General features: G+C 43.8%; 1 protein-coding gene across 1 annotated transcript in view; it reads left to right on the top strand.

Annotated features, from left to right (window-relative positions):
• The window catches only part of LOC138150370 (carboxyl-terminal PDZ ligand of neuronal nitric oxide synthase protein-like), a 35,985-nt gene extending 12,380 nt beyond the window's left edge, over nucleotides 1-23,605 (top strand). The window contains exons 3-11 of the mRNA XM_069073756.1: nucleotides 1,245-1,337; nucleotides 2,697-2,755; nucleotides 4,172-4,280; nucleotides 4,727-4,856; nucleotides 5,523-5,641; nucleotides 6,665-6,865; nucleotides 13,657-13,822; nucleotides 14,554-14,758; nucleotides 15,688-23,605. Coding sequence (XP_068929857.1) covers nucleotides 1,245-1,337; nucleotides 2,697-2,755; nucleotides 4,172-4,280; nucleotides 4,727-4,856; nucleotides 5,523-5,641; nucleotides 6,665-6,865; nucleotides 13,657-13,822; nucleotides 14,554-14,758; nucleotides 15,688-15,982 — 1,377 coding nt within the window. The 3' untranslated portion in view covers nucleotides 15,983-23,605. The remainder of the gene's footprint in view (nucleotides 1-1,244; nucleotides 1,338-2,696; nucleotides 2,756-4,171; nucleotides 4,281-4,726; nucleotides 4,857-5,522; nucleotides 5,642-6,664; nucleotides 6,866-13,656; nucleotides 13,823-14,553; nucleotides 14,759-15,687) is intronic.
• Nucleotides 23,606-26,688: the final 3,083 nt, after the last annotated feature.

The following is a 26,688-nucleotide window of genomic DNA, read 5'->3' as shown; positions in this document are numbered from 1 at the left end:
AGTGAATGAATTTTAAAAAGCCCTTATTAAGGGCTTTTTAAAGGCTTATAAAAACCTTATTAAGGTTTACTATATGCCAGGCACTGTACTAAGCACTAGGGAAGCAAATACCAAAAAAAAAAAAAAAAAAAGAGGGTCTCTGCCCTTACTTTCCAATAAGAAAGATTCCTATGCACCCCAGCCCTCGCCCTACTAATATACCAGTTGGTAGCCATCCATGAGACAAGCAGGCAGATCATCCCAGCATCTACTCACTTCAATCCTGCTCTCTCTGAACCCAAGGTGACCTCCTGGCATGGTGTGCCAAGTGCAGGTGGATTAGGCTTCTGCCACTGAGGTAGAGTGAGGAGAGGGAGGGCCTGTGGGATGGCAAGAGCACTGGAGGAACAGATGAGATTGCCTGTCTGACAGTTTTTCCCCCCCAACTCTCCTCCCCTACTCAGATAGGAAAAGAGACTCTGGCAGGGTTTCAAATGTTATGCATTTGGCCTAGTTAGCATCTTGAATACATTCCATGTTTCAGCTGTAGCACTTTCTTGCTTTTTTTTTCTTATGTGTAACAAGAAACAGGCAGCTGAGTTTTCTTTTCTTTAAAATAAGAGGGTTAGACTAGATAATTTCCAAGTTCTAGTTCTAATACTCTTTGTTCTACGTAATAATATTCTGTATTATAAGCTTTCCTCTAGCAATCTATGTCCTAAGCTCATTCCTAGCTCTAGCAATCTATGTTCCAAGCTCATTTCTAGCTCTATGATCTAGGCTCATTCATAGTTCTAACATTCTATGTTCTAAATTCATTCCTAATTCTAATAGTCTATGTTCTAAGCTCATTCCTAACTCTAACAATCTATGTCCCAGACTGATTTCTAGCTCTGACAATGTCCTAAGACCATTTCTGATTCTAAAAGTCTGTTCTAAGCTCATTCCTAGCCCTAATAGTCTATGTTTTAAACTCATTCTTAGCTCTGTCTGTTCCAAGCTCATTCCTAGCTCTTACAGTCTAAATTCATTCCCAACTCTTAACAGTCTATATCCTTAGCTCATTCCTAGCTCTAACAGTCTATGTTCTAAGATCTTTCCCTGAGGTAATGGACTGTCACTGTCTAGAATTTTCAGTGTCTGCCTCTGACAAAGCTAACAGCAGGCATGTTGTTAAGTGGGGATCCTGGTCAATATTCAGTATACCTAGGGTGGCCCAACCAGCCACTTGCTTCCAAGTGATAAACATCTCTTTCCCCTCCCAGTGTGAATTCAAAGCAAAAAACATTAAGAAAAAGAAAGTCAGCATCGTGGTGTCTGTTGATGGTGTGAAGGTGATTCTCAGGAAGATGCAGAAGGTAAGTATCTCTTACCCTCCCTTTTTTTCCAAGGAGAGGCCCCCTTCCTGGAGTAGAATCTTCCAGAGAAAGTAACCATGACCACACCACTTCCTTCCCACCCTCTATTGCTAAGGTCGCCTTAATAATAGCCTCCTAAATGTATCAGGCCACAGGACAGGGAAAAACCTCGACCTCAGAAGTTCCTTGAGGTGAGACTGAAGGGGAAAGAAAGGAGGGAGTAAGGCTGACAGCAGTGAAGTAGTGGTAAGAAAAGACATTGAATTTAGAGTGAAAGAACCTGAGTTTGAATCTTGACTCTTCCATTTACAACTTTCATTTATGATCTTAGGCAAATCACAACCTATACAGCTTCAAGCAGATTAGATAAATAATCTCTCTTTTCCTTTCCTGCTCCAAATCTTATATCTTATCACAAGGCTGCAGGGATATTCAGGGGTTGGCTTGTGCTCTCTGTCTCTCCATTGCATCTGGCCTTCTCCCTTTCTCAGGCCTCCATTCCAGTCCCTCCTTATTACCTCCTCCCTGGATTGCTACATGAGCTCCAGTCTCTCTCCCCTGGGTCTTTTCTGCACATACTGCCAGTCATCTATTCATAGTATAGCTCTGATAACATTCTTCCCCTGCTCAAATGCCACTGGAGTTTAGCAGAAGGAATGCTGTGTCTGTAATGAGAAGACCTAGGTTTGAATTCTTATGAAACCATTTACTTTTTGTATAACCTTGAGCAAGTCACTTTTTCTCTCTCTGGGTCTCAGTTTCCTCATCTATAAAATTAAGGGGTTGAATTGGATAGTCCCTAAAGTCCATTATTCCAAATCCTCTAAGCCTGTGAACTCCTCCTTCCTTTCTGAATCCTTTTCATCCCTCAAGGCTCAACTTAGGTGCTACCACCACCTTCAGGAACCTTTTGTGGCCTCTTTCCTCAGAATTCCCATAACCGTAGCTCCGCCTCACTGAATCTAGCTCTTGAATCAGTCCTTAAATAATCATAGAATTTAAAGCTGGAAGGAACTTTAGAGATCATTTTAACTAATGCCCTTAACCAGTGCTTACCCAACCCAGGGGTTTGTACCCAGATCCTCTGACTTTAAATCCAATGGTCTTTCTACTATACCATGCTGTCTCATGTGTTCCTCATTCCACATGTATGAAGACTATTTCCACCCATAGACTGGAAACTGTCCAAGGATGGGGACCCATTTTCTCCCTCTAGCTTCCTGACACCCTTGTCTAATCAGCACTGTGCTAAGGCCTTGTATTTTTGTTTTGTTTTGTTTTTTGGGCTTTTTTGTTTTGTTTTGTTGGGGGGGGGGTTTTGTGTGTGTGGTTTTGTTTTTTTTTTTCACTTCTCTGCAGAGGAAGGAGTGGGCCTGGGAAGAAAGCAGGACACTGGTGATGCACGACCCTGTCTACAGGTAGGGATCGTCACCCTTACTAACTCCCTTATCCCAGTAAAAATGACTGGTGAGGCACGGTCGTTCCATCCATCTGAGCAGGAACATCAACACCCCCATCCCAGATGTTATTGTTATTAAGAAAGATCAAGGCAGCCTTGAACCCTGCACCTTGTGCTGCTAGTGAAGGGGACCCAGAGAATATCTGATAACTTCAGGTACCACTTGGGATAAAGGAGGAGTGTAAGGATGGGAGAGGATGCTTAGTGATGAGGACAGAGGGAGGGTCTGGAAGTAGAAGGGAGAAGCAGAGAGTATGCCTACCCCTCCTGCCAGTCCAGGATGTCAAGAGGTTCGAAAGAAGGAACATCCAGTTTAGAGAACATAGGCAGGGATGTAGTATCTTCTAGAAGGACCCAGGCTTCCATCAGCACAAGAAAGAAAATGTGTGAGAGGAAAAGGTCTAGGATTAAGAGAAATTTGTTAACAATAAAACAGAATAGGGCCTGTGGAGGGGTAGAGTAGAGCTAAGTGGGAGTGATGACAGAAAGGGATTTTAGGCTACTCTGAGTCACTGATAAAAAGAAGGTAGGTTTGCTAGCCAGTCAGTTGGGTCCTCTCAACTCTATCCCAAGATGACGGAGGGTAGTGCAGTCTGCTCCCTAAATAACAGGGAACAGGGGATAGAAGGAGCAGGAAGACTGGGTCTGTAAAAACCAGTGGCTAGGTCATCAGCATAGCATGCATTCAGCTCCCAGTTGGGCCAAATGTCTGGAGTCCTGGTCTTGGACAGTTCTGGTAGTAAGAAGCTGAGCAGCTGGTGTCTGAGCATTTGGTAGTTATAGATGGCTTAGGTGGTGGTGGTTTTGCCAGTTAGGTCCGTGAAATGGCAGAGGAATTAGTCCACATATTGCAGCAGGTTCTAGGTTGTAGAGGTTCCCTAAATACAGTTCCTGAGTGGTACTGGAGTTGAAGTCCCATACCCCATGTTCCAGTGATAGGGAAAGAAAGATCAGTTGCTGGGTATGGACCTAGGCCCCCACCTACATAGGCTCTCTGTGGCACTGTTTTTTTAGAAAGGTCATTGTGCCTCTACAATATGGCATCCTACTGCCACCCACCTGATCCCATCCTAGCATGCTCAGAGGTAATGAATGACTGAGGTGCTATCCTTATCTCAGACAGATTTAATGGCACAGGACAAAATAGCACCTCCATATGGTCAGTTGTCTTGGGGCAAGAGGGCCACCAAACCTAGTCTCAGATAGGGACCCACACTCCTGTGTCTCATAAAATTGAAGGGAAACATAGGTCCTAGAGAAGGATCCTTGGTGTTACTAGTACCCCCACCCCATCTTGGGCACCCAGTGGTAATGGAGTACTTAGAGACTATTGCTTTCTCAGTTGGATATATTGACATGGGACATTTCCTCCTAGAATCTTCTATGTGTCCCATGACTCTCAGGACCTGAAGATATTCAGCTACATTGCCAGGGATGGGACCAATAACTCCTTTCGGTGCAACGTATTTAAGTCTAAGAAGAAGGTAAAAGATCTCAACATCCATTGCCAACACATTCTTTGTCCCCATCCTGACCCTCACCTCCCTAACCTAAACTAGAGGTCATAGCACAAGAAACCCCTGAGCCAGGGGTGGGGAACCTGCAGCCTCAAGGCCGCATGTGACCTTCTAGGTTCTTGGGTGTGGCCTTTTGACTGAGTTCAAGTTTTACAGAACAAATCCTTTTATTTGGGTATTTGTTCTGTGAAGTTTAGATTCAAAGGGCTGCACTTGATGACCTAGAGGGCCACATGTGACCTTGAGGCCGCAGGTTCCCCATTCCTGCACGCAAAGTCCAGAAATGGTTGGTGTGGTATGTATACCTTGTATAACTACTATTAAGGGATCAATCCATAGTGGTATTAGGGGGCTGGGCTGAGTCCTACATGGTGAGTATCAATGTATCCTTTTGTCCATCTACATGTGGGCAGAGCCAGGCCATTCGAGCAGTGAGGACAGTGGGCCAGGCCTTTGAGGTCTGCCACAAGCTGAGTCTACAACACCCTCTACCCAATGCTGATGCAGCCACCTGCCAACCTACAGAGAAGAGGCCTCAAGCAGGTACTCCATTCTCACCTTTCTTTTAATCACTTCCACCTAAACTATACTTTACTTTGCTCAGGCTGTCTCCAGGATAGCCATCAGGCCAAGGGAGGGGAAGGTCTTAGATAACATGCTATGATACAAAGCACATTAGTCTTGTAGTCAAATGGTCTGAGTTGGATTCCTGGTTTTGACCTTTACCAGCTGCTTCATCCTGAGCAAGACACTTACTTCTCTCTGCCTCAGTTTCCTCCTCTATAAATGGGAATAATAATACTTGTACTGATTACCTCACAAAGCTGTTGTGAGGAAGCTATTTTATAAACCTTAGAGTGACACAGAACTTATGATTATTGTTGTTTATTATTCTTGGAATTCATTCCCTAGAGTGACCCTGTGATTAGAGCTGGGGTAGCGGAAAGAACTCTTGTATGTCTAACTCATGCTTGAGGGTGTTTGCTGGATGAACTATATTCATTCCAGTTCCTCTGCCCTACCGCACCCATCAGCCACCAAGACATGGGTGTGTAAGCTCAGAGGATGAACCAGGAGAAATCCTGGAAGAAGGAGAGCCATTGCCTAGCTAGCCTATGGACAACATCAAGGCTGTAGTAACTCCTGGGCAGAGCCAGACCAGTTCTTCCTCATGCACAATACTTCCTCCTCTCTTCTACTTTCCTACAGCATATCAAGTAGAGGGAAGGAAACTAAGAGAGGAGGATGGGGCCGACGGAGACTCTGATAGAGCTGTTCTGAGGGAACAGACCAGCCAAACAAAGCTGGAAAAGGAAAGACTCAGACAGGTAAAAAAACCTAACAGCAGGATAGGAAGCCTCAAATGTGGGCAGGGAACAGAGTCAGGCAGGGGATACAGGGGAAAGGGGAACTACTGATTTCATTGGGAAGATGGGCGCTCAGAGAGCCCCTTTGTCTAATGGTAAGACCTGCTAATAGGTAGAGGACCCATAACTCTTTGTCACACAAGGATCTGTTGAAAAAATTAGGAAGGTTTGGGCCACAGAAAAAAAGACTCAGGATGAACATTATAGCTGCCTTCAGATATTTAAAGGAATTGTCATGTGACAGAGGTGTGAGACTTGTCCTGCTTAGCCCTAGAAATCAGGACCAATGTGAGGAATTTTCAGTGGAACAGACTTTGGTTCAATATGAAGAATAACTTCCTATCAAAGCTATCTGACAGTAGAATGAACTGCCTCGTAACTGGTGAGTTGTCTGTCACTGAAGGCATTCACATAAAGGCTGGCTGACCACCTATGAGGAGCACTATAGGAGGGATTTTTGTTTCAGAGTTTGGAACCAATGACATCTAGGGCCCTTTTAAGTCTAAGAGGCTGTGTGTGTGTGTGTGTGTGTGTGTGTGTGTGTGTGTATACATATATATTCTCTAGCCCAAAGTCAAGCCAAAAAAAGGTTTGGGTTTTGGGGGTTTTTTAGTTTTATTTCTTGTTTTCAGCTATCCAGGCCAGTGTGCCCCTCCATAAACCCCATGGGTAAATGAAAGTTGATATGTCTCAGTGTTACAAGCCCGGCTCCCAGACCAGGCTGTCCCTACCAGAGAGTCTGGGGCTATAAGAAACCAGATGTATCACAGCAGAAAAGTGTGAGCCGGAGTCAGATTTTGGGTCCTACCTACACCAAAGCACACGAACTCACAAAGATGCCCGTGTGTATACGACTGGCTTTGTTCATCATTCTGCTCCACTATATCTGTCTCTTTCTGCCCAATCCAGCCCTTGTTGAGGCGTGGCTGAGCCAGGCCCCCACCAACCACTCATTATGCCTCCTCTTCCTTTCTCCATCCCCAGGTATGCCACTGTGTCCAGGACGTTGGAGCTGGCTCTGCCCACCCTGCCAGTGCTCCACCGTGGTCACCCTCAAGAAGCCTAGACTCCTCCCCCAAGTCCTCAGCCATGCCAGTAACACCCCTGCTGACTCCACATTGTACTCGGCTCCTCCACCACCAGCTTCTCCAGCAATGGCAGCAGGCCCAGGTAGCCACTGCCCAGGTAATGTTCCTCCCCCTCTTCTCCTCCCCTAAGGTGAGCTCCCCGTGGGCTGGGCTTTCCTGGGTAGCTTTCAGAGTGACGAAGGGATCATGGACTTTTTCTCTCTGTGTGGTCATCAGCTTAATCCTCTGCCATGGTTCTATGTCTGTACTCCTGGAGTCATTAATTTCCTTAGGTTATTCTGGTCTCACCATAGACTCACCCCTTCCTTTCCTGCAGCAGCAGTATTGGTATGTTGGAAGGGGCACTGAATGTGGAAACAAGGAGGACCAGATTTAAATCCTGGCTCTGTCATTTATTAGGTGCATGACCTTGGACAACTCACTATTATCTCTCTGGGGCTCAGAAAAAATGAGGGTAATGGTATATGTATTACCTTGACCATCTGTAAAAGGGATATATTACTATGTGTGACCTTCGCAGGTCTGTTATGAGGCTCAAATGAGATACTCTCAAGTGCTTTGGAAGATGCTGAGCAGCATCATTCCTTATTTTAAAAAAAATCACTTGAAGCAGAACTTGTATTTTTCTTTTTTGTAAAAAAAAAGTTTATTATAAACTCAGCCATCAATGAAAGCAAATACATATGCATATATGACAAACAAAAAATTTGAAAATACTGTGTTACATAAAACCATTTTATTTAGACAAGACCCATGATTTCACTGGTGTAGGAAACTGCCTCTGTGGACTCCCTTTACCAAGGCAGATCGACACTTGGTCTATAACAGATAGTCCTAGAGAGTTTCCTAGAGCAGAGATGTGAGCATGCTGCCTACCTGGACCCAGATGGCCCACAACATTCCCAGTGCAGCAGAAACCAGATTAAAATGTAATTGGGAAATATGTAACAAAATTAACAAAAATACAATAAAACATAGATAATGTTTCTATGTGGTTCTCCATGTCAGTATGTGGTCCTTGGGGATCCTTATGTATGTTTTAGTGACCCCCATTTCTATTCGAGTTCACACCACTGGCCTGGAACCCTGAGAGGTTAAGAGATTTGCCTAGGGTTACACATCTGGTATGTATGTCAGAGGTGGGTCTTCTTGACTTCAGAGTTGGCTCTCTACCCCACTATGCCATGTTGCTTCTCATAAAGCAACCAACATTTCACAAAGTAAAACCAAACGAATGGCCAACAATATGTACTTGCTCTGTATCTTTTTCATATCTTTATGAAGCTGTATTATTTGGGGATTTTTTTTTATTTTTAAAAAGTATGTCATTGTAATCAATATGTTTATAGTTCTGGTTCTACCAATCTAACTGCAGAATCAACTCAGACTTACTGCCTGAGCTTTTGTTTCTTTACTAATAAGTCAAAATAATAACAACATGTGCCTAATAGAGTTGTGGTGAGAGAATGCATGTAAAATGCTGGTAAATATTAAACCCCTATACAAATGAAACTTATTTTGGTCATTATACCCTTTATATTTATCATTTTATGGTACTATAATATTCTATTATAGCAATATACCACATTTTAACCATTCTTCAATCATTGAAATATAGGTGGCTTCTAGCTTTTTGCTATTTAAAAAATAAGCAAATAGGTCCTGTTTACCTTTTTTTCATACTTTTAGGGAAAAGTCTTAGCAATGGTATCACTGGGACAGAGATTAGCATTAAGTTTTCTCTCTTTTTTTGTTTGACTTGGACCCGTCTATAGGTAGTCCAAACAACCATGTAATAGAAGTACCCATTTCCCAGTAGCCCTGATAACACTGGATATTTGTCTTTGCTAATTTAGTGGGCATAAAGTGATATCATAAGCCTTTCTTGATGTGTATTTCTCTGATTATGACTGGATTGAAAGAGATTCGTGGCATACTGGATAGATTTCGGGACTTGGGGTTAGGAAAATCTGGGATCAGATCCTACCTCTGATGCTGGTTTATGACTATGGACAAGTCACTTACCCTCTTTGAGCCTCAGTTTTCTCATTTGTAAAATTATGGGATTGGATTAGATGGACTTTAGAATACCTTCTCACTTTACCACCATCCTTACCTTCTTGTTACCCAATCTAAACCTTGGTGACAGTTAGGTCCCTGTCTCCAAGTAATTCTCCCTCTTTTCTCAATGAGTTCAGTGCTTGACTCATAGTCTTCTCCACCCCACCTTCTTCCCTCAGATATCCCCTTCAATATCCCAAATCCCCAATTCCCCAAGCTGCTCAATTCCCATGACTTATTCTTCCATTCTACCTCAGCTTCTCACAGGGATGATTCATGCCTTTGATTATGCCTTTGAAAGCATTCCACTTTCATGTACAAGAACTGGATTTTTTAAATCTGAGCATAATATTTTATCTTTCTATCCCTTTTATGCCTCATTCTTCCTAAACCTCTTTATCCTGACCCTGACCTCAAATACTGTAAACTCTATGAGGGCAAAGACCATGTCTAATTAAAATGTCTTGGAGCAGCTAGGTGGCACAGTGAATAGAGCACCGGCCCTGGAGTCAGGAGGACCTGAGTTCAAATGTGGCCTCAGTCACTTAACACAAAAACCAGCCATGTGACCTTGGGCAAGTCACTTAACCCCAATTGCCCTCCCCCCCCCCAAAAAAGCAAAATAAAATAAAATGTCTTGTATCCCCCACACCTAGCGCAGGACTCTCTACACAACAGTAAATATTTATTTCATATTCATGAAAAAATTAATGCTAGTAAACTTTTTTTGAAAAATCCCCTCAAGAGAGATTATCGTTTGTCCTTCATTCTAAAAGAGGACTAATGACATCAGGAGGAGGATGCCCAGACTTGTAAGTGAGGCAGGATTGTGCAAAGTTATCAGCCTCACTCTCTCCTCCAGGGTCATCTGAGTCCAGTGGCAAGATATGTCAGGAGAACTGGAGATGACCCCAGATGGAGTGGGAAATCTTGGCCTTTTTACGCTAAGGCCTTTCCCAGGTCTCAGTTTGGCTGAGGCAACACCCATTCAGAGATTTAAGGCTAGGTAAGAAATGAGACAAAGGATGGCCTAGTTTGCCTACTCAAAATAAAGAAATAAAACTGGGAGGGGAAGACCCTCAGTCTGGCTAGAACAGAAATAATTGCTATTTACACTCATCCTGAGCCATCAGAACCCAAACAATGGCCAAGTGAGGCTTGGACTGGGGCCTATTATTAGCCATGTGATTAGCCAGAGTGATTTGGGTTTAAGATCAGGTTAAGTAGCTCCATTTGAATCCCAGTGGGCTTTATCAAAGCCTAGTTTTTCAGAGCTCTATTTCAAGAAATTATAAATGAAACTACATGAGACAAAAGAGTTAACTGTCCCCATTTTTAAAAATGATAGGATAAATAAGTAGGGAAGAGAAAAAAAAAAACCTAGCCCTCCCCCAACCCCAAGATATCTTGCAAGGCTTCTGCTATCAAAATTTATATTCCTTTGGCACCCATATTTAAAGGAATGATTCCCCATGAGAACAGAGGGAAAGGAGGGGGGAAGGAAGGAAGGAAGGAAGGAAGGAAGGAAGGAAGGAAGGAAGGAAGGAAGGAAGGAAGGAAGGAAAGAAGGAAGGAGGGAGGGAGAGAGCACTGCCACTGCCAGAGGAACTGGCCAGTTGGATCCCTAGTGGAGCAGCAGCTACTACTCCACAGATTGTTGTTTGTCCTTTGCTCTTGAAGAGGACCAAAGACATAAGGTGTCTTGACTTGCAAGTAAATTGGATTTAAGTGAGACAGGGCTGTGCAAAGTCATCAGCCTCACTCTCACTCAGGAGAGAAAATGGGACTGTATAGATGTGAAGATGATAATCCATGGGAGCTGACATGAGGTGACATCTACTTTCTCCCCTCTCACTGTTTCCTACATACTCTACTGTCTGACTGCCTTTAATTCGACTCCTTGAAGTTACCGGCGATCTTTTAATTGTAAAGTCTAATGGCTTTTTCTCCATTCTCATCCTCATTGGCCTGTCTGCAGCCTTTGACACTCTCTCCTTTCTTGGTCTTCATGGCATTGTTCTCTCTTGGTTCTCTTCCTACCTCTCCAATTACTTCTTCTCAGTCTTCTTTGTTGGATTTTCATCCCTGCCACAAGCACTAACTTGGAGTACTTGCTAAGGCTCTGTCTTAGTCCCTCTTTTCCTTTATCTCTATAGTCTTGATGATCTCATTGGATTCAATTAGAAACTTTTTGCAGATGATTCCCAGATTTCTGTAGCTAACCTTAGTCTCTCTCCTGAATTAGTCCCACTGTACCAATTGTTTATTGGACAATTCAAACTAGAGTTCCTGAAGGCATTTTAAGCACAACATGTCCAAAAAAGAACTCATTATCTCTCCCTCCAAATCTACCCCTCTTCTGAACTTCCCTACCATTGTTAAGGGAATTACCATCTTTCCTTTTGTTGAAAATACCAACATGTCAGGTCCTGCCAAATGAATTTGACTCAAGCCTTATCTCAGTCAAAGAAAAGCAAAGTTTATTAAAGATTCACCATAATGGGTAGACTCTTAAGGAGTCCAAGTATTTGTGATGCTTGTATTGGCAAGTGGACCAGAACAATCTGTCACAGACTGGGTCTGAGGTAGATTGAATCTGAGTCACTTTGTGGAGGCAAGATGGACCTTATATACAGAAAGATTGTGGGAGGGAGCTAGGGGTGGTCTGGAGGAGGGGTTGGGAAGGGTCTTGAGGAAGAATCTAAGGAAGATCTTGATGGGACTGAGGTCAGACTCCAGGAACCAAGAGAATGGGATTTTGATGGGATCAAGGGTGGGAAACAGTCAAACTCAATCCAGAGGTAACTGACCTTGGAGGGCTTGGCTAGTTTAGATTGGTCATAGATTTGGTCATAGATATTTTGATAGCATCAAGGGTGGGAGGTAGCTGAAGGCTACCTGGAGATAACAGACAATGGAGGGTTAAGGCTAGGTTAAGGGTAACTGAGATTCACTCATATTAATAAATTGGAAGGCTTTTGGCCTCTGGGATATGCCAGATCAAGTGGGAAGATTCAAGGGGTTCCAGGGCTTCCCAGAGCCTGTACCCCATCACTATCACCCAGGTTCACAACCTCAGCATCAACCTTGACTCCTTTCTCTCACCTCACATATCCAATCTGTTGCCAAACCTTGTTAAAAAAAATTCTACAACATCTTTTACATATGTTCCCTTCTTTCCACTCATAGAACCAGCACCTTGGGTCAAGCATCCTCACCTCTGTTCCAGACAATTACAATAGCCTCCTATTTGGCATCCTGTCTCAAGTCTCTCCTCACTCTAATCCATCCTCCATTCAGATACCTAAAGCATATGTCTGACCATATCAACCCCTGTTCAATAACTCTGTACCTTGTCTGTCTTCCTATCTTCCATTCCTCTCCATGCCCACTACAATGGAGCCATACTGGCATACTCCTACTCCATCTTCTTGCCTATGCCTTTGCACTAGCTGTCTCCCTATTTCTGGAGTGCTCTCCCTCTTCACCTCTGTTCCATAGAACCCCTGGCTTCCTTTAAGACCTTTCCTGGTTCTCCCAGCTGCCACTGCCTTCCTCTCTAAGCTGATTCTCCCTCCACTCTGTGTTTATCTTGTATGTTGTTGCCTATTTGAATATGAGCTCCTTAAGATCAAGGACAATTTTTTAAAAAATTTTCTTTTTGTTTCCTGCACTTAGCATTGTCCCTGGCACATAGTCAGTGTTTAATAAATGCTTGTGGGTTAAGTTGTTGATTAAGCATTTTTTCATGTGTTATCAACATTTTTCATCTCATCTTTCTGTAGTTTTCTGTTTGTCTTCTTTGACCATTGCTCCACTGGGGAGTATATTACTTTTAGAGAGATGCATTCATTCTTTAGAGATCTGTCATTCAACAAGCATTTATAGATTCTGGAAACCAGACCTTTATCTGACGTATTTACAGCAAATATTCTTTTCCCAATCTGTTCCCTTTTTGTTGTGTAAATAGAGTAGGTTTTTCAAAGGAGGTTTACTAGCATTCATTTTCTCATTCAACAAATATTTATCATGTATCTACTGTGTAGAAAATCCTGTGCTAGGTGTAGGGAAGACACGATATTTTTTTTAGACGTTTTCTTGGCTCCATTTGGAGCTTACATTATAATAGTATTCTAGGAAAAGAGGCTCACCTACCAATCTGGGGAGTAGAAAAATGGCTGTTGAAGAAATCTTGTGGGGAAATTTAGCCTAGAAAAGATCTTAGTCGGTAAGAAGACACCCTGATAGCTGTTTTCAAAAATCTGAAGGGCTGTCTTAAAGAAGAAGGAATCTACTTGGCTTGAAGGAGGGAGTGAATAAACATTTATATAGCACCTATTATATATGAAGGCACTAAGCTAAGCACTTTGCAAATATCTCATTCATGGCAAACAGGAATTCAGTGACTTATTTGGACTCAAACAGATAGTAAGAGTCTGAAGTCAAATTTGAATTCATGTCTTCCTGACTCCAGCACCAGCACTTTATCCATTGTGCCAGCCTGTTTGAGAGGGAAGAGCTAGGGGCAATGGGCTCAAATTACAGAGAGGCAGATTTTGGCTTGATATGAAGACTGCCTTCGAGCTGCCCAGGAATGGGCAGCTCAAGAAGCATGTCACTGTAAGCGTTAAGTAGAAAGTAAATGAGCAGTTGCTGGTAATGTTGGAAAGGGGATCCCGTGCTCAACGCTAGTTTGGATTAGAATAAAATCTGTGGTTCCTTCTGATTTGGGAATCTTGATTCTGTTATTCTTTCACAATGAGAATTAGGTGGTAGAGGTGGAGGTCAAGAATAGCCACAAATGGGGTAATGATGGGAATTCTCCAGGTACAGCTTCTCACAGACCAGCTGGCTGCAGAGACAGCTGCCAGAGTAGAGGCCCAGGCCAGGATCCACCAGTTGCTGCTGACCAACCGGGACCTGCTCCAACACATGGCACTGCTGGGTCGGCAGCTAAGGGAGCTAGAGGAAAGAGCTTGGGGCCGGCCTAATGGTAAGGAAGGTTCAGGGCAAGATGGGGAGCTGGTGGTAAGGGGAGGTGGCTCAGGACAGAGAAGGGAGCTAGGGCTGGTCTGTTGGTTTGGGCTTGGGGGAGTCTGGGAGTCTCTTGTGGCCCATATGAAGATGAAAAGAGGAGATGATATTGGTCTAATGATGAAGGATTCCAGAATTGCAGGGGTATAGAACAGCTAGAGGGGTATCCTGGGCTCCTAGTATAGTGGGTATGGGTATGGGTGTGTGTTGAAAATTACCATTAGTTTTCTACATAGTACTAAATTATGCCAAGATTTTGAATTGGTTACACTGAGATTTTCTTTTGTTCCTTTCATAGAATATAGGATATTAGAGCTAGAAAGGACCTAAGAATCCATGTTCTCATAGTATTTCACTGGACTTCTACTCTAAGTTCAAAGGGAAGAGGCCCTGCAGTTATCTCCAGGAGGGAGAGCTAGGAAAGGCAATAGCAGACCCTGACCTATCCTTGCTCATGACTCAGAAAACAAAGAACAGAGAATGTCAGAATGAGAAGGGACCTTAGAACAAAAAAGCCTTGACCTATCCTTATTGGTGAGATAGAATGTTAGTACAAAAAATGGAGAATGTCACAATGAGAAGGAACCTTAGAACAAGGGTACAAGAGCTGGCCACTGCCTGGGAATCTTTTAGCAGTAGACTCTTGTCAAAGAGTTTATGTTCTCTTTTTCCCTTCTTCTACCCAAACAGGTGGCCAGTCTCTGCAGAGCTTCAGCCTCAGCCTGGACCGGGCCTCCACCCTGGGTTCCAGGGTCCAAAGGAGCCAGGACACTGTGGGAAAGGTTAGCCTGACTTTGAGAAGTAGGCATCTGCCTGGGCTGAGCCAGAGAAAGGAAGACTCCAAGGAGACTGAACAGGGAGGGAGTTCCTCCAGTATCACAACCAATAAGGATAGGTCAGTGATCCTACTGCCTCCCTGCCTTGTCTCCTGAAGGTAGTCTAAGTGCCCTCTTCCTCACAGTCTTGGAGAAATATAAACACCCAGTGGAGGGCATTGTACCTTCACTAGATGCTGGGAGAAAGGTTGATAAACTAGGAACCAAGAGACCTAACTTCTTGTCCTAGTTCTGTCCCTAACTCAACCCATTCCATATATGATAAGACTTAATTTTTCCTTCTGTAAAAAAGGGGCAATCAAATCTAGACTACCCCTTTCACAGATTTACTTTGAGGATCTAATGAAAAGACTTCTTGAGGTACTTCAGAACACCAAATAATATAAAGGGTTACTATGATTAATAGAATCATTGGATTTAGAAAAGGACCTTTGAGCGGGTCTAGCCCAAACTCTGGGCACAGAGATAGTAAGTTTGCAGAGCTGGTATTCAAACCAAAGTTCTCCAGCGAGAGTTCCTTTTTTGCAGCACTCCTGTATTTCCCCATGATGGGCCAGGACCCATAGCCCTCCCGCAGCTCTCAGAAATGGAATCAGAGCCCTGCAGAAAGAACACTTCCTCATTCTGCTGGGTTTGAGGCAAAATGAACTCAAAGCAATGGGGAGGAAGCCCTCCTGTAAATTGTTGCAGCTAATCCCCTACATCCCTGCCGTATGCCAGCTTTCAGGAAGGACAAGGCAGGCAACCAAGGAAGCATTAGATCATCCCTCTGTCCCCAGACAGGCCTAGCCCAAAGTGATTTATGAAGCCCTTTCCTCACAACAACCTTGATAGAATTATCCCTATGTTTCAGGTGAGGAGCTAGGTTCAGAAAGTGATAAGAAGTGTAAAAGTGTAAAGAAACAGGAATAATCCTGACTCCAGGTGCTGTATTTTTTCCACTCTCCTCCCCTTCCTCCCTTTCCCAATTTCCTGTACTGTTCTCCAGGCTGCTGATGTCACCATCCATTCCCAAGCTTCACCCTCCACCCCCCACTCTCAAGAAGAGGTTGACCAAGACTTCCCTCAGCCTGGACTCGGAGCCTGATCTGAGACAACTATCCTCCTTGGGAACTGCAGACTCAGTGAGCAATGACACCCTGGAGGAAGCCAAAGCTGGGGCCACTCAGTTGCACCTCTCACCCACAGCCTTCCCATCTGAGGCCAATGACACAATCCTGCACATCAGCTTCTCTGATGAGGATGAGGAGGATGCAGCCATCGAGGCTCATGTTCCTGCCTAAACCCACCCCCTGGCTCTCTCCTCCCTTCCTTTCCTTCCCTTCCTCTGGATCCTACAGGGGAAAGCCCTCCAGGTTTACCTAGAGCTAGCCACCATGTACGGAAGCTTGAGCACAGAGCAGAAATAGCCTACTGTAGTGTTAGGAGCACTGGACTTGGAGTCAGATAACCTGGGTTCAAATCCTTGTTCTGCTCCTTAGCCATCTGGGCATTGCAAGACAAGTCACTGAACTTCTCTGGGCCTCAATAACATCATCTGTAATTTGACGATGTTAGACCAAATTGTCTCCAAGATCCCTCCCAGCTCTTGATCCAATGACGATTCCTTCTAAAGTGTCATGGTGTAATGGCCAGAGCATGGTCTTGCATTCAGAAGATCTAGATTTAAATCTCACCTCTGACACTGAGCTGTGTGAACCTGGGCAAGTAATTTTACCTCTCTGAGCCTCAGTTTCCTCCTCTGTAAAATGGGGAAAGAAATCCTTGCACTGCCTACCTCACTGGTTTACTATGAAGAAAGCACTTTGTAAATCTCAAAGTGCTCCAGAAATGTGAGCTTTTGTGTTGGGGACTGTCTCAACTCCTGAGTTCCGTTACAGGTTTGTTTATTTTTTTTTAATGGGTTAACCATGGCCTTAACCAGCTGAGCAATTAGAAATAAGATTTATCAACTTCCTGCAGCCTTCCTCCCCCCCCCCCCCAACCCTTGGGGACATTTCTGCTTTCTAGACATTAGTTTCCCCGTCTATAAAATGAGAATATTAGACTAGGTCTTTGCTCCCACTTTCTTCCCAGGCCTGGAATGACCTTCCCTCTTCCTCCATTTTCCTCTGGTAAAGTCCTTCCCATCCTTCAAAGCTCAATTCAGCTACTCCTTCCTCCATGGAGTCTTCCTTGAACATCTCCACTCCCTTTCTCTCCCTAGATGAAAGAGATCTCTCTCTCTCTCTCTCTCTCTCTCTCTCTCTCTCTCTCTCTCTCTCCTTAAATTTCTATGGTGTTTTGAGGGAAGCTCTGCTCTACTAGTGTTATATTTTAACTTGTGTTATATTTATGTGTGTCCATGGCATTCTCTTCTTCTCTTACAACTGTGGGCTTTAGAAGGTCAGAGACTATCCTTATTTTCTGTCTTAGTTTTCCACATTGAGGAAGGTGGTAAGTCATAGCCTTCATGCTGGAAGGGACCTCAGAGGTCACCAAATCTAACCCCTCCATTTTACAGAGGAAAAAACGGAAGCTCAGAAAGGATAAGTGACACAACTAATAAGCATCAAAGGCAGGGTCTGAACCCAGGTTTTCTAGCCTCCAGTTCCAACACTATACACAATACCACACTGCCTCATGTTGCCCAGTAAGTGTTTGAGGTGGATAGAAATATGACGTTCTCTCCTCCTGGACATGTCACACCCCAGTTCTCATTTTATGACTCCTGGCTGGGCCTCCATCATGATCAAATGAGAACCTGTGTCAAGCACTTTGCAAACCTTAAAGTGCTATATGAATGTGAGCCCTTATTGTTTCAGGACCTTAAGAAGGTCCCTTCCTTACTCCCTGGGGTCTGACAAGCCTCTGTCCTTGTAGAACTGGAAAACCCCTTCAGAAGCATCTCTCTGTCACTCCCTAATGTCCTCCATGGGAAAGAATTGATTAAGACCTGGAGAGATAGGAAGAGAGGAGGGAGAACAGAAAGACCCTGAACACCTGAAATTGGACTTTGGGGTGGAGAAGAGGGAAGAAGACACTGTAGGCAGCCATGAAGGATGTCACATTTTGGCCACAAGCCCCCTAAGGATACAATCTATATATGATATAGAATCCCTGTGTCTCTAACCATCTCCAGCTTTTAAAGCACTTTCCTTATAACCTGTGAGGGAAGGGATGTCAGGGTCATTGTGGGTATTTTACAGATGAGGAAACTGAGGCCAGATGTAAACTGCTTGTGCTTACACAACCAAAACGTTCCAGAACTGGCATTCAATCCAGGTCTTCTTACTCTCTGGCTCTTTCCACTACCTGCTGCTCGCCCTTAATCCCGGGGCCTCCTCACCCCAACGTCTAGGCAATAAAACTCCCCCCAGCTTGGGTGCTCCAAGCTATGGGTTGCAGCCTCCTGGAGTTCCCATAGCTCATCCTCCCTCTGGGATGGTAAATTCTGAAGCAGAGATGGTCAGTATCCAAATAAGGCAGAGCCCAACAATGACTCTGGGGATCCCTTTCCCGACCCTATGGCATCTGTCCCAGTGTCCCATGTACTAACCCTAAAAATGTGAGAGATTCCTCCTTTCCCTCACCCCCGAGTAAGAGTCCTATAATTCCTCTGAAAGAGATGTCAACAGCAAGAATAGGGCATGAGCATGGCAGCATTAGATTGTACTTTTTAAGAGGAAAAGTTACTAAAAGATAGTGTCAGAGAAATGGGTTTGGAAGTGGGGAGAAGTGACTGTCCTGACTCTGCCTCCTAGCTCAGTGAGTGGGACTTTGGCAAAGGAGCAAGCTTCCCATGGAGAGGTGGTAAAGCATGTATAAGAGAGATCCAGGTTTCTGTTGATGCAAGATGATGGATGGAAGGAACAGAAGAGAAGGTTGACGTTAAAGGGCAATGTATATTCCAAAGTGATTTTAAGGGATCCAGTAGAAGGGGATGGGAGAGTAATCAGCAAAGGCCATATCCATGCTTACTACTTATCTAGCAATAGAAAAGAGATAGGGTGAGGGCAAAAGTGTGTTCATGATGCTTTCCTCTATGGAAATTCAGAGAACTTGATTTCTTAATTCTTTTGTCTATTATACAGGCAAGGCATTGATTCCTGGGCTCTGTTGGTGGCTCTGTCACTTCCTGGCCCTGTTCCTCTAGATAAGTCACCTAACCCTTCCAAGTCTCACATTTGTATAATTAACAACCACTCACATCTATAAACTGTGTTGTAGTGGAAAGAGGGTAAGGCTTGAAGTCCAAAGATGTGGGTTCAAATTCTACCAGTCGTTACCTGTGTCATAAGCCTTGACCCTTAGCAAATTGGGGATAATAATCCTCCTCCTGAGGGCAGGAGCTCTTGGTTTTTCTTTGTATCTCTGGTACTTAGTAAGCACTTAATAGATACTCATGGATGGATTGAAAGCCTTCATAACCCTTAATACAAGACAGCAGGAGTTCTTAAGCAGGGATCTGTGAATTTTTTAAAAAGTTTGATAACAGCATTTCAGCATAAGTGACTTCCTTTGTAGTGCTATGTATTTTATGTTATTCATTCAAAAACTTTATTCTGAAAAGGTATCCACAGGTTTCACCAGACTGCCAAAGGTATCCAAGATACACAAAACATGAAGAATTCCTGCCATGAGAGTAATGAATTATCATATGGCACTTTATTCTCACAAAGTGCTCTTATACACAGTATCCCATCTGTTCCTAATAATAGCCCAGGGAGAAAAACAGGACAGGAACTGTTGTTATACCCATTTTATGGATGTGGAGATGACGCCAGAGAAGGGAAATGCCTTGCTCAAGGTCACACAGCAAATCAATGGCAGTCAGAACTAGAACTCAGGTCTTCTGACCTTCAGTTCAGGATATGTTTCTGTATGATTCAGAAGTTTGGGGGTGAAAGGAGTGGTGCAAACCAGAATTAACTAGAGCTAGTAATTTGGGGTGTGCTAGGGGCTGGTTGGTCAAACAACCCAGTAAACGCAAATGGCCTGGTCTCATACTACCACCTTGTGGCCACCTGCGGGATTGCCCTAATAACAATGCTTGTTAATCTAGACCTCTTGGAGAGTGGCTTCCAGGATGGAGAAGACTCATGCCACCATTGTGTTGTCCTTCATCCCAGCATTCTCTATATCAAGAGCTGAGGAGGCCTAGGAAAATGGTATGACCTTGACTTTTCAGAAGGTCAAAGATGGGAAGAATCACTGTGTGGGAGTGGGGAAGGGGGAAAGGGAGAAGAGGGCAATAGTTTTAGACTATAGCTTTTGGAAGAACTGCAGGGTGCTGAAGAAAGGTCATTGAATTTGGAGTCAAGAAACGTGGATCCAAATCCTGGCATTGTTGCTCACTGTGTGACCTTGAGCATGATACCCAAACTCTCTTGGCCTCAATTTCTTCATTGGTAAGATGAGGGTTTGTATTGGATGATCGCTAAGGTCCCTTCCAGTCTCAATCCAATGATTTTGTTGACTCTGTTCATTAGTATCTCCTTAGTATCCTTAGAAACCTTGGACAAGTCTCCTCTCTGGGTCTTAGTTCATCCATCTATAAAATAGGGTAGCAATATTCACTCTTCCTACCAGGCTGTTGCAAGGATGAAGTGAGATAATTAAAGTAATGTACTTTGTAAAGTGTGACATGCTAGAGAAATGCCAGCTATTATAGATTCTCCCCCCACTCCCTAGGATAATAAATTTAGAGTCAAAATCTTTAAGGGACCTTAAAGCTCATTAAGTCTAAGCCCCTCATTTTGCAAATGAAGGAACTGAGACTCAAATATAGGAAATACATTGCCCAAGATTATAGTAAATGGTGGAATGGAGATTCAGAGCTAGGTCTTCTGGCTCTGGATCCAGTGCACCCTCTGCTGTACCAAACCAAATCCTCGATTCTGTTTTCTGTTAGTTGGTACCAACCTCCCCTATCCTGAGTTTTATATCTTTATTATTTCATTTCATTCAATAAACATTTATTAAGCAACTGCAGTGTATAGAGAGCTGTGCCAGGCTCTAAGGGAGATGAAGGGTTTAGATAAAATGAGGCACTGACCCTCATGGCATGTAGTCCAGTAGGAAGGGATAATATTTAAATACAGATATCCTCTGATACCCACTATTATAATTAACTGCATTAGAGAGGCATAAAATAAAGTACTATGAATATACAAGTTAATATAATTAAAATAACACCAAATAAGCAATTTTAATTGTCTCTAGGAGACCTTTATGCTAATATTCAAGTGTGGCCATGCTCCTATAGCCTGTCTCTCCACTAGTAGATAAGTATAATTAGCTCATCCCTCAGAAGATAATGGTAATAAGCATTTATTAAGTACCTGTTATTTACAAGGCACTATTAAGCCCTGGAGATAACAAAGACAAAAACTAAACTGCCCTGCCCTCAAGAGACTTACATTCTACTGAGGAAGATGATACATAAAACAGATAATTTACTACAAAATAATTTGAGGAGGGAAAGTACTCTGATTAGAGAGACCTAGAATTTCTGAAAGGAGCTGGTATCTAAGGTGAACCTTGCAGAGAACCAGGATCCCATGAAGCAGAGATGGGGAGAGAGGGCATTCCAGGCATCTGGAGCAGCCAACACAGAGGCACAGAGATCAGAATGATGTGTTTGGGAAACAGCAAGTAGAGGCCAGTTGAGGTGGAACTGCTGAATAAAAAGGGAGGAGTGTGAAGTGTGTCCATAAAGTGGTCTAGAGCCAGAATAGCTTTAAGTTGGAAGCTGAGAAGGTGCGTGTTGTTCTCTAGACAGTGTGGAACTATTGGAGGTTTTTTAGTAGGGGAATAACATGGACAGACTTGTGCTTTAGGAAGATGATTTTGGTTCCTCCTGAGGAGGGGGAACCAGAGAGAGGAGAGACTGTAAAAGAAGGGAGACCAGTGATGCTATTGTTAATGGTTGAGGCAAGCAAAGGGATGAAGGTGTGAACTAGATGGGGGCTGTGGAGGTCAAGGGAAGGGGACAGAGAACAAGAGTGTCAGGGAGGTAGAAGGGAAAGCCTGGCCTGGAGGGAGGGTAATGGAGAGACAAAACGGTTTTCCCATAAGGGTGAGATGAAGTAAATGTTATTATTCCTTGTAGATAATGGGATCTGAAGCTCCAAGAATTTAAATAACTTCCCAGTGCTCTTACAGCTAGAGAATTTTAGAGCTCTGAGACCAGTCTTAGTGCTGGTCCACTCTCCCATGCTTGAAACAGTTTGAATGGATGAGATGGGAAGGGGAAGGAAGAGATGGCAAGGGCCAAGTCCTGACAGGTCGAGTAGGGCTAGAGCTGGCAAACATGGGCTTGACTCACAAAATAAGAACAATTTATTGTAGCTTAAAGAGCCACATATGGGAATTGGGGGCTGCTGTTTGCTGACCACCATACCTAGTGATCTCTAATGGCCTGCCCAGGTCTTTGGTCTTCTAAGACTCAGCCCATTTGGAATAGCCTCTGGGAAACCCCTCCTCATATCTCCAGTGACTTAAAACTGTAGAATCCTAGTGGACCAGAGCTGGAACTAACCTGAGAACACAGAAGGTCAGAGCTGAAAGGAGCCTTAGAAAACTAGGCCAAGCCCCTCATTTTACAGATATGGCCACTGAAGCCCAAGGAGGTTTAAGTGACTCCTTCAAGGTCACATGTTTAACAAGTGTTGGAGATGATATTTGAACCTGGGTCCTTTGACTCCCAAAGTGTATGCCCTTTCCAGAGACTTGACCAATATCACACGTTTATTAACAGAGCTGCAACTAGAACCCAGGTAGGACTCGAAATCTAGTATTACTCCCACTATACCATGTTACTCCATATAATAAATAGGCTGTGTGATGGTGGATAAGTCATTTCCTTTCTCAGCCTCCCTTCCCTCTTATGGTAAATGAGGTATTGGACTAGAAAAGCTCTAAGGCTTCTCTTTCAGTACTATTTGCCCAGTCTGTCTCCATTGCCACAGAGGAAATCACTCTCCACAAGGGGTTGAGGGGCCAAACTCAGAGCCCTTGAGAGGAAGTCCTAAGGAGGACCTCAACCTGTACCTGGGAGCTGAGGAGAGGGTCTTCAAGGGAATCCAAAAAGGCCAGGCAAGCTCTGGAAGGAAGCTGTTTGCAACACTAGGAGTGAACACCAGAGGGCACTGCTATCCAATTCACTGCTACTCCTAAAGGCAAGAAATTTAGACTGGGTTTGTGTCAGGGATAACTGCTCTCCTTTCTTTGAGGAATGAAGGGGCAAAGAAGCTGACTCCCCACTTGAGAGTTTTTGCCACATCTTGTGTGGGCCAAGGAACTCCCCAGCCCAGGACTATTTCCCAAACCCATTCAATCTCTTATCCCAGGTTCCCTGCTGTGAAACAGTCTCATGGAATCATGGAATATTAGGGCTGAAAGGGACATTAGAATATAGAGCAGACACTATCAGGTTTTGGGGGGGCGGGGCGGGGGGAACCATTAAGACCAACTAATCTGCCCTCCTTCAGTTTTATAGATTGGGGAAACTGAGGCTTAAAGAAGGGAAGTCACCCACCAAAAATCACACAAGACATTAGTGGCAGAGCTAGAAGAACCCAGGTTTCCTGATTCAGTTGAGACTTTACATGTTACATGGTAAAGCCCAAGAGATAGGAGAAAGGATAGGGGAATAAAGGCCTCCCCACCGAGGGGTTTTCCTTAGCCCTGCCTCCTTGTCCTTTAGTCTGGCCTAAAGGTAAGGCCAGAAAGGGGAAGAGGTGTGAATATGCAGACATAATTTTTTAGAGCTAGAAGGTACCATATATATGTTTATGCACATGTATATAACGATATGTAACAACATAAAACTGTCAAGAACAGGAACTTTTCATTTTTTATTCCTAGCACCTACTATAATGCCTTTCAAACAGTAAGTATTTAATAAATGCTTGTCAATCGAATTGTGTGGGGAGTGGATAAATGTATATAAATGTGAAGAAAAATTATGAATATGTGTGTGTGTGTGAATACACGCATCAGTGTATTATTAGGTGTCTGTGCCTATACATTTAAAGGTAAATGTGTAAGGGTGTGCATGTATGTGTGTTAGGTAAAGGGAGTGTATGGAATATGCATCTGTATGTATATAAGGGATAGTATCTTTTTATATGCTTCTTACATTTAAATATACTTAAGAGTATATGTATACATGGTTGTATTTGTGGCCATGTGAGTGGAACTCTCTAAGTCTCCACTCAAAGGTGTCTCCTTCCTAGGTCTCCTTCTCAACTTTCCCTTCCTTCCTCTGAGACCCCGTTTTCTCTTTTTGTTTCCTCCCAAGACCTCTTTCTCAAGTCATTTTCTCCCCAAGTTTAATGACTCCCCCAATCTCTTCAGAGTAGCTCCTTCTCCCACCCCACAGCATCAACACAACCACTTCTAGCCCACAGAAGAAGCCTTTCTTTACTACTACACACGAATGGGATTCCTCTGGGTGGAGATAAGAAAGAAAGAGACCAAGAAAGGGTTCAGTAGAGGGAGGTAAGGATAACTCAACCTACCCTAGAACTCAGGGGTATAGGGTTAGGGGTCCAACTCTGCCCTCCATTTTCACCCCCACTAAACCTCAGTTTCTTTATCTGTGAAATGGGAATACCAGTTGTCAGGATCACCATTTTATTATGTAGGTAAAATAATAATAGGTGTGGAAAGGTTTTTGCAACTATAAAGAGGCCAACTATAAATATAACTATTATGAGCCCATTATTCAATGATTCACCATTGCCTATGGAATAAAGTCTATGGTTGCATTGAAAGAGCCCAAGACAGGGAACCAAGAGACCTGAGTTCAAGCCCTAACTCCACCACTACGTAGTCCAGTCCATTGACTATCCATCATCACAGTGATTTTCCTAAAGCTCAGGTTCCAACTCAATCAGCTCCAATGTGTCAGTCTCAAAGAGCAAATATAAAATCACCTCTTTGGTATTTAAAGTTCTTCATGACCTGACCACTTCCTACCTCTCTAGTCTTCTTACCTTTTCCTTCCTTCCATACTCTGGCCTCCTTGCTGCTCCCTCCATTTGATGCTTCTGCATTGACTGTCCCCATGCCTAGAATGCTGCCCCTCTTCACCTCTTGCCAATCCCTAGTTTCTTTCAAGACTTCGCTCAGGTGCAACTGTCTAAAGGAGACTTTTCCTGGTACCTACAGCTGCTGGTGCCTTCCTCTCTAAGGTGACTTTGTATATGTCTTGTATATCCAAATGTATATACCGGCTGTCTATGCCAGAGGTGTCAAACATGTGGCCTGTGGACCACGTGTGGCCCATGACACTCCCAAGTGCCAGAAAACCAAATTAAAATGTAATTGGGAAATATTGAATAGATAAAAATATAGTAGAACATAGATAATGCTCATATGTGGTTTTCTAAATTAATATGCAGCCCCCAGTGATCTTTAAATATGGTTTAGTGCCCCCCATTTCTATCTGAGTCTGATGCCACCGTTTTATGTTTTTAGAATATGAGCTTTAGGAACAGTTTCTTTTAGGTCTTTATATCCCCAGGACTGATCGAAGTGCCTGGAGCAGGGTAAGTGCTTAATAAATTACCTGTTTGATTGATCCTGGGTGAATCACTTCCCATCACTGGGGCTCAGTTTGCTCATGTCTAAACTGGGGAGATTAGACTTTGATGATGCTTCCTTTCCTTCTCAATTAACATCCTGTTTTCTAAAGTCCTTTTCTATATCCTCAGCTCCCTTCCAGCTCCCACATTCCGTGTTCTAAGATCCTTCCTAGCTAACGTTCTATGTTCCAAGGTCCCTTTGTTGAACTGAATTCTAACATGTTGATATTCAAAGGTCCCACTATTGAACTGAATTCGAATGTTTTACATTCTAAGGGTCCTTCTAGCTCTAAGCCTCTAGGATGCTGTCTAAACTCCTGGTATTCCAGACCCTCCACCATCTAGTACCAACCTACCCTCAAAGCTAAGAGGAAAAACTGGCCAGTTCCAGGCCTCTGGGCAATCCCAGCTCCCATTGCCCCTCACCCACAGGGTCTGGGCCCTGGTGCCAATGTTGAATCAGGGGCCTGGAGAAGCCTGGCAGTGGGGGGTTGGGGAGGGAGGGAGGGAGAAGCAGTTAGCATTTTTACATGTTTGTCATGCTGACTGTTCAGGAGAGGGGGGAAAAAAAACAACTTTTCTTTTCTTCCCCTTGGATGTCTGGTAATCAGGCTGGACGCAGGTGGTAAAGATCTCTATCCGTCAAACAATGCAGTGCAGTTTGTAACCTGTGACTAAATTTGGTGTTCGTTTTAATTTAGAGTCTGCGTTGGGCTTGCCTGTTCATCTCTATGCAAAGGAGATGAAATGAATATGCAACTTTGGGCCTGTAATTGTACCGCTTCAATGCAGCACTATAATTTTCCAAACAGGATCTTGCAATCAGGCCTCTATTCATTAGTGTATAAACAATTTTGTTTCTCGGCTCTTCAACTTGCCAATCATTTTCCCGAGAGGGAACATCTTTGACCAAAAAAAAAAAAAAATCTACCACAAAGTTTCTTTTGTGCGGGTGGTGGTGGAAAGTTGGTGGGGGAACTTCTGCGGACTTTGGGCCCTAGTGGGTGGTTTGGGATCCCAAAGCCCCAGGGGTCTTGGGGCCCTCAGTCTCAGGGGCCAGGGCTCATTGTACTTTCCTTGCCCCCAGCCAACTTGGGCCCACCAAGAGGCTGGGTTTCCCTGGAGGGAAGATTATGGAGCCATCTTCACTGGGGAGTTTTGGGGGGATTGGGTTAAACCCCTGGACTCCCTGGGGGAAAGAGGCGGTACCATGCCAGGAGGGCTTCAGCTAGTCACTAAGGGAAGAAAAATTGCTTCCCAAGCTGGGAGGTTAGAATCATGGATGGGGAAATTAGATTACTAGGTGGGAAGGGCTTTGTCGCATGCAGTGCTAATGGAGGAGCTCCTTTTATTGTAAGTTTTGGGATCACCCTATCCGTCACCAGGGACTCAACCTGTCCCCCCAACCCACTGTG

The sequence above is a fragment of the Petaurus breviceps genome, unplaced genomic scaffold (assembly GCF_028583685.1).
Source record: "Petaurus breviceps papuanus isolate PSGF00001 unplaced genomic scaffold, PetGlider_PUasm1.0 90879, whole genome shotgun sequence".
NCBI classification, from domain to species: Eukaryota; Metazoa; Chordata; class Mammalia; order Diprotodontia; family Petauridae; genus Petaurus; species Petaurus breviceps.
This window is presented reverse-complemented; position numbering and strand designations above follow the sequence as displayed.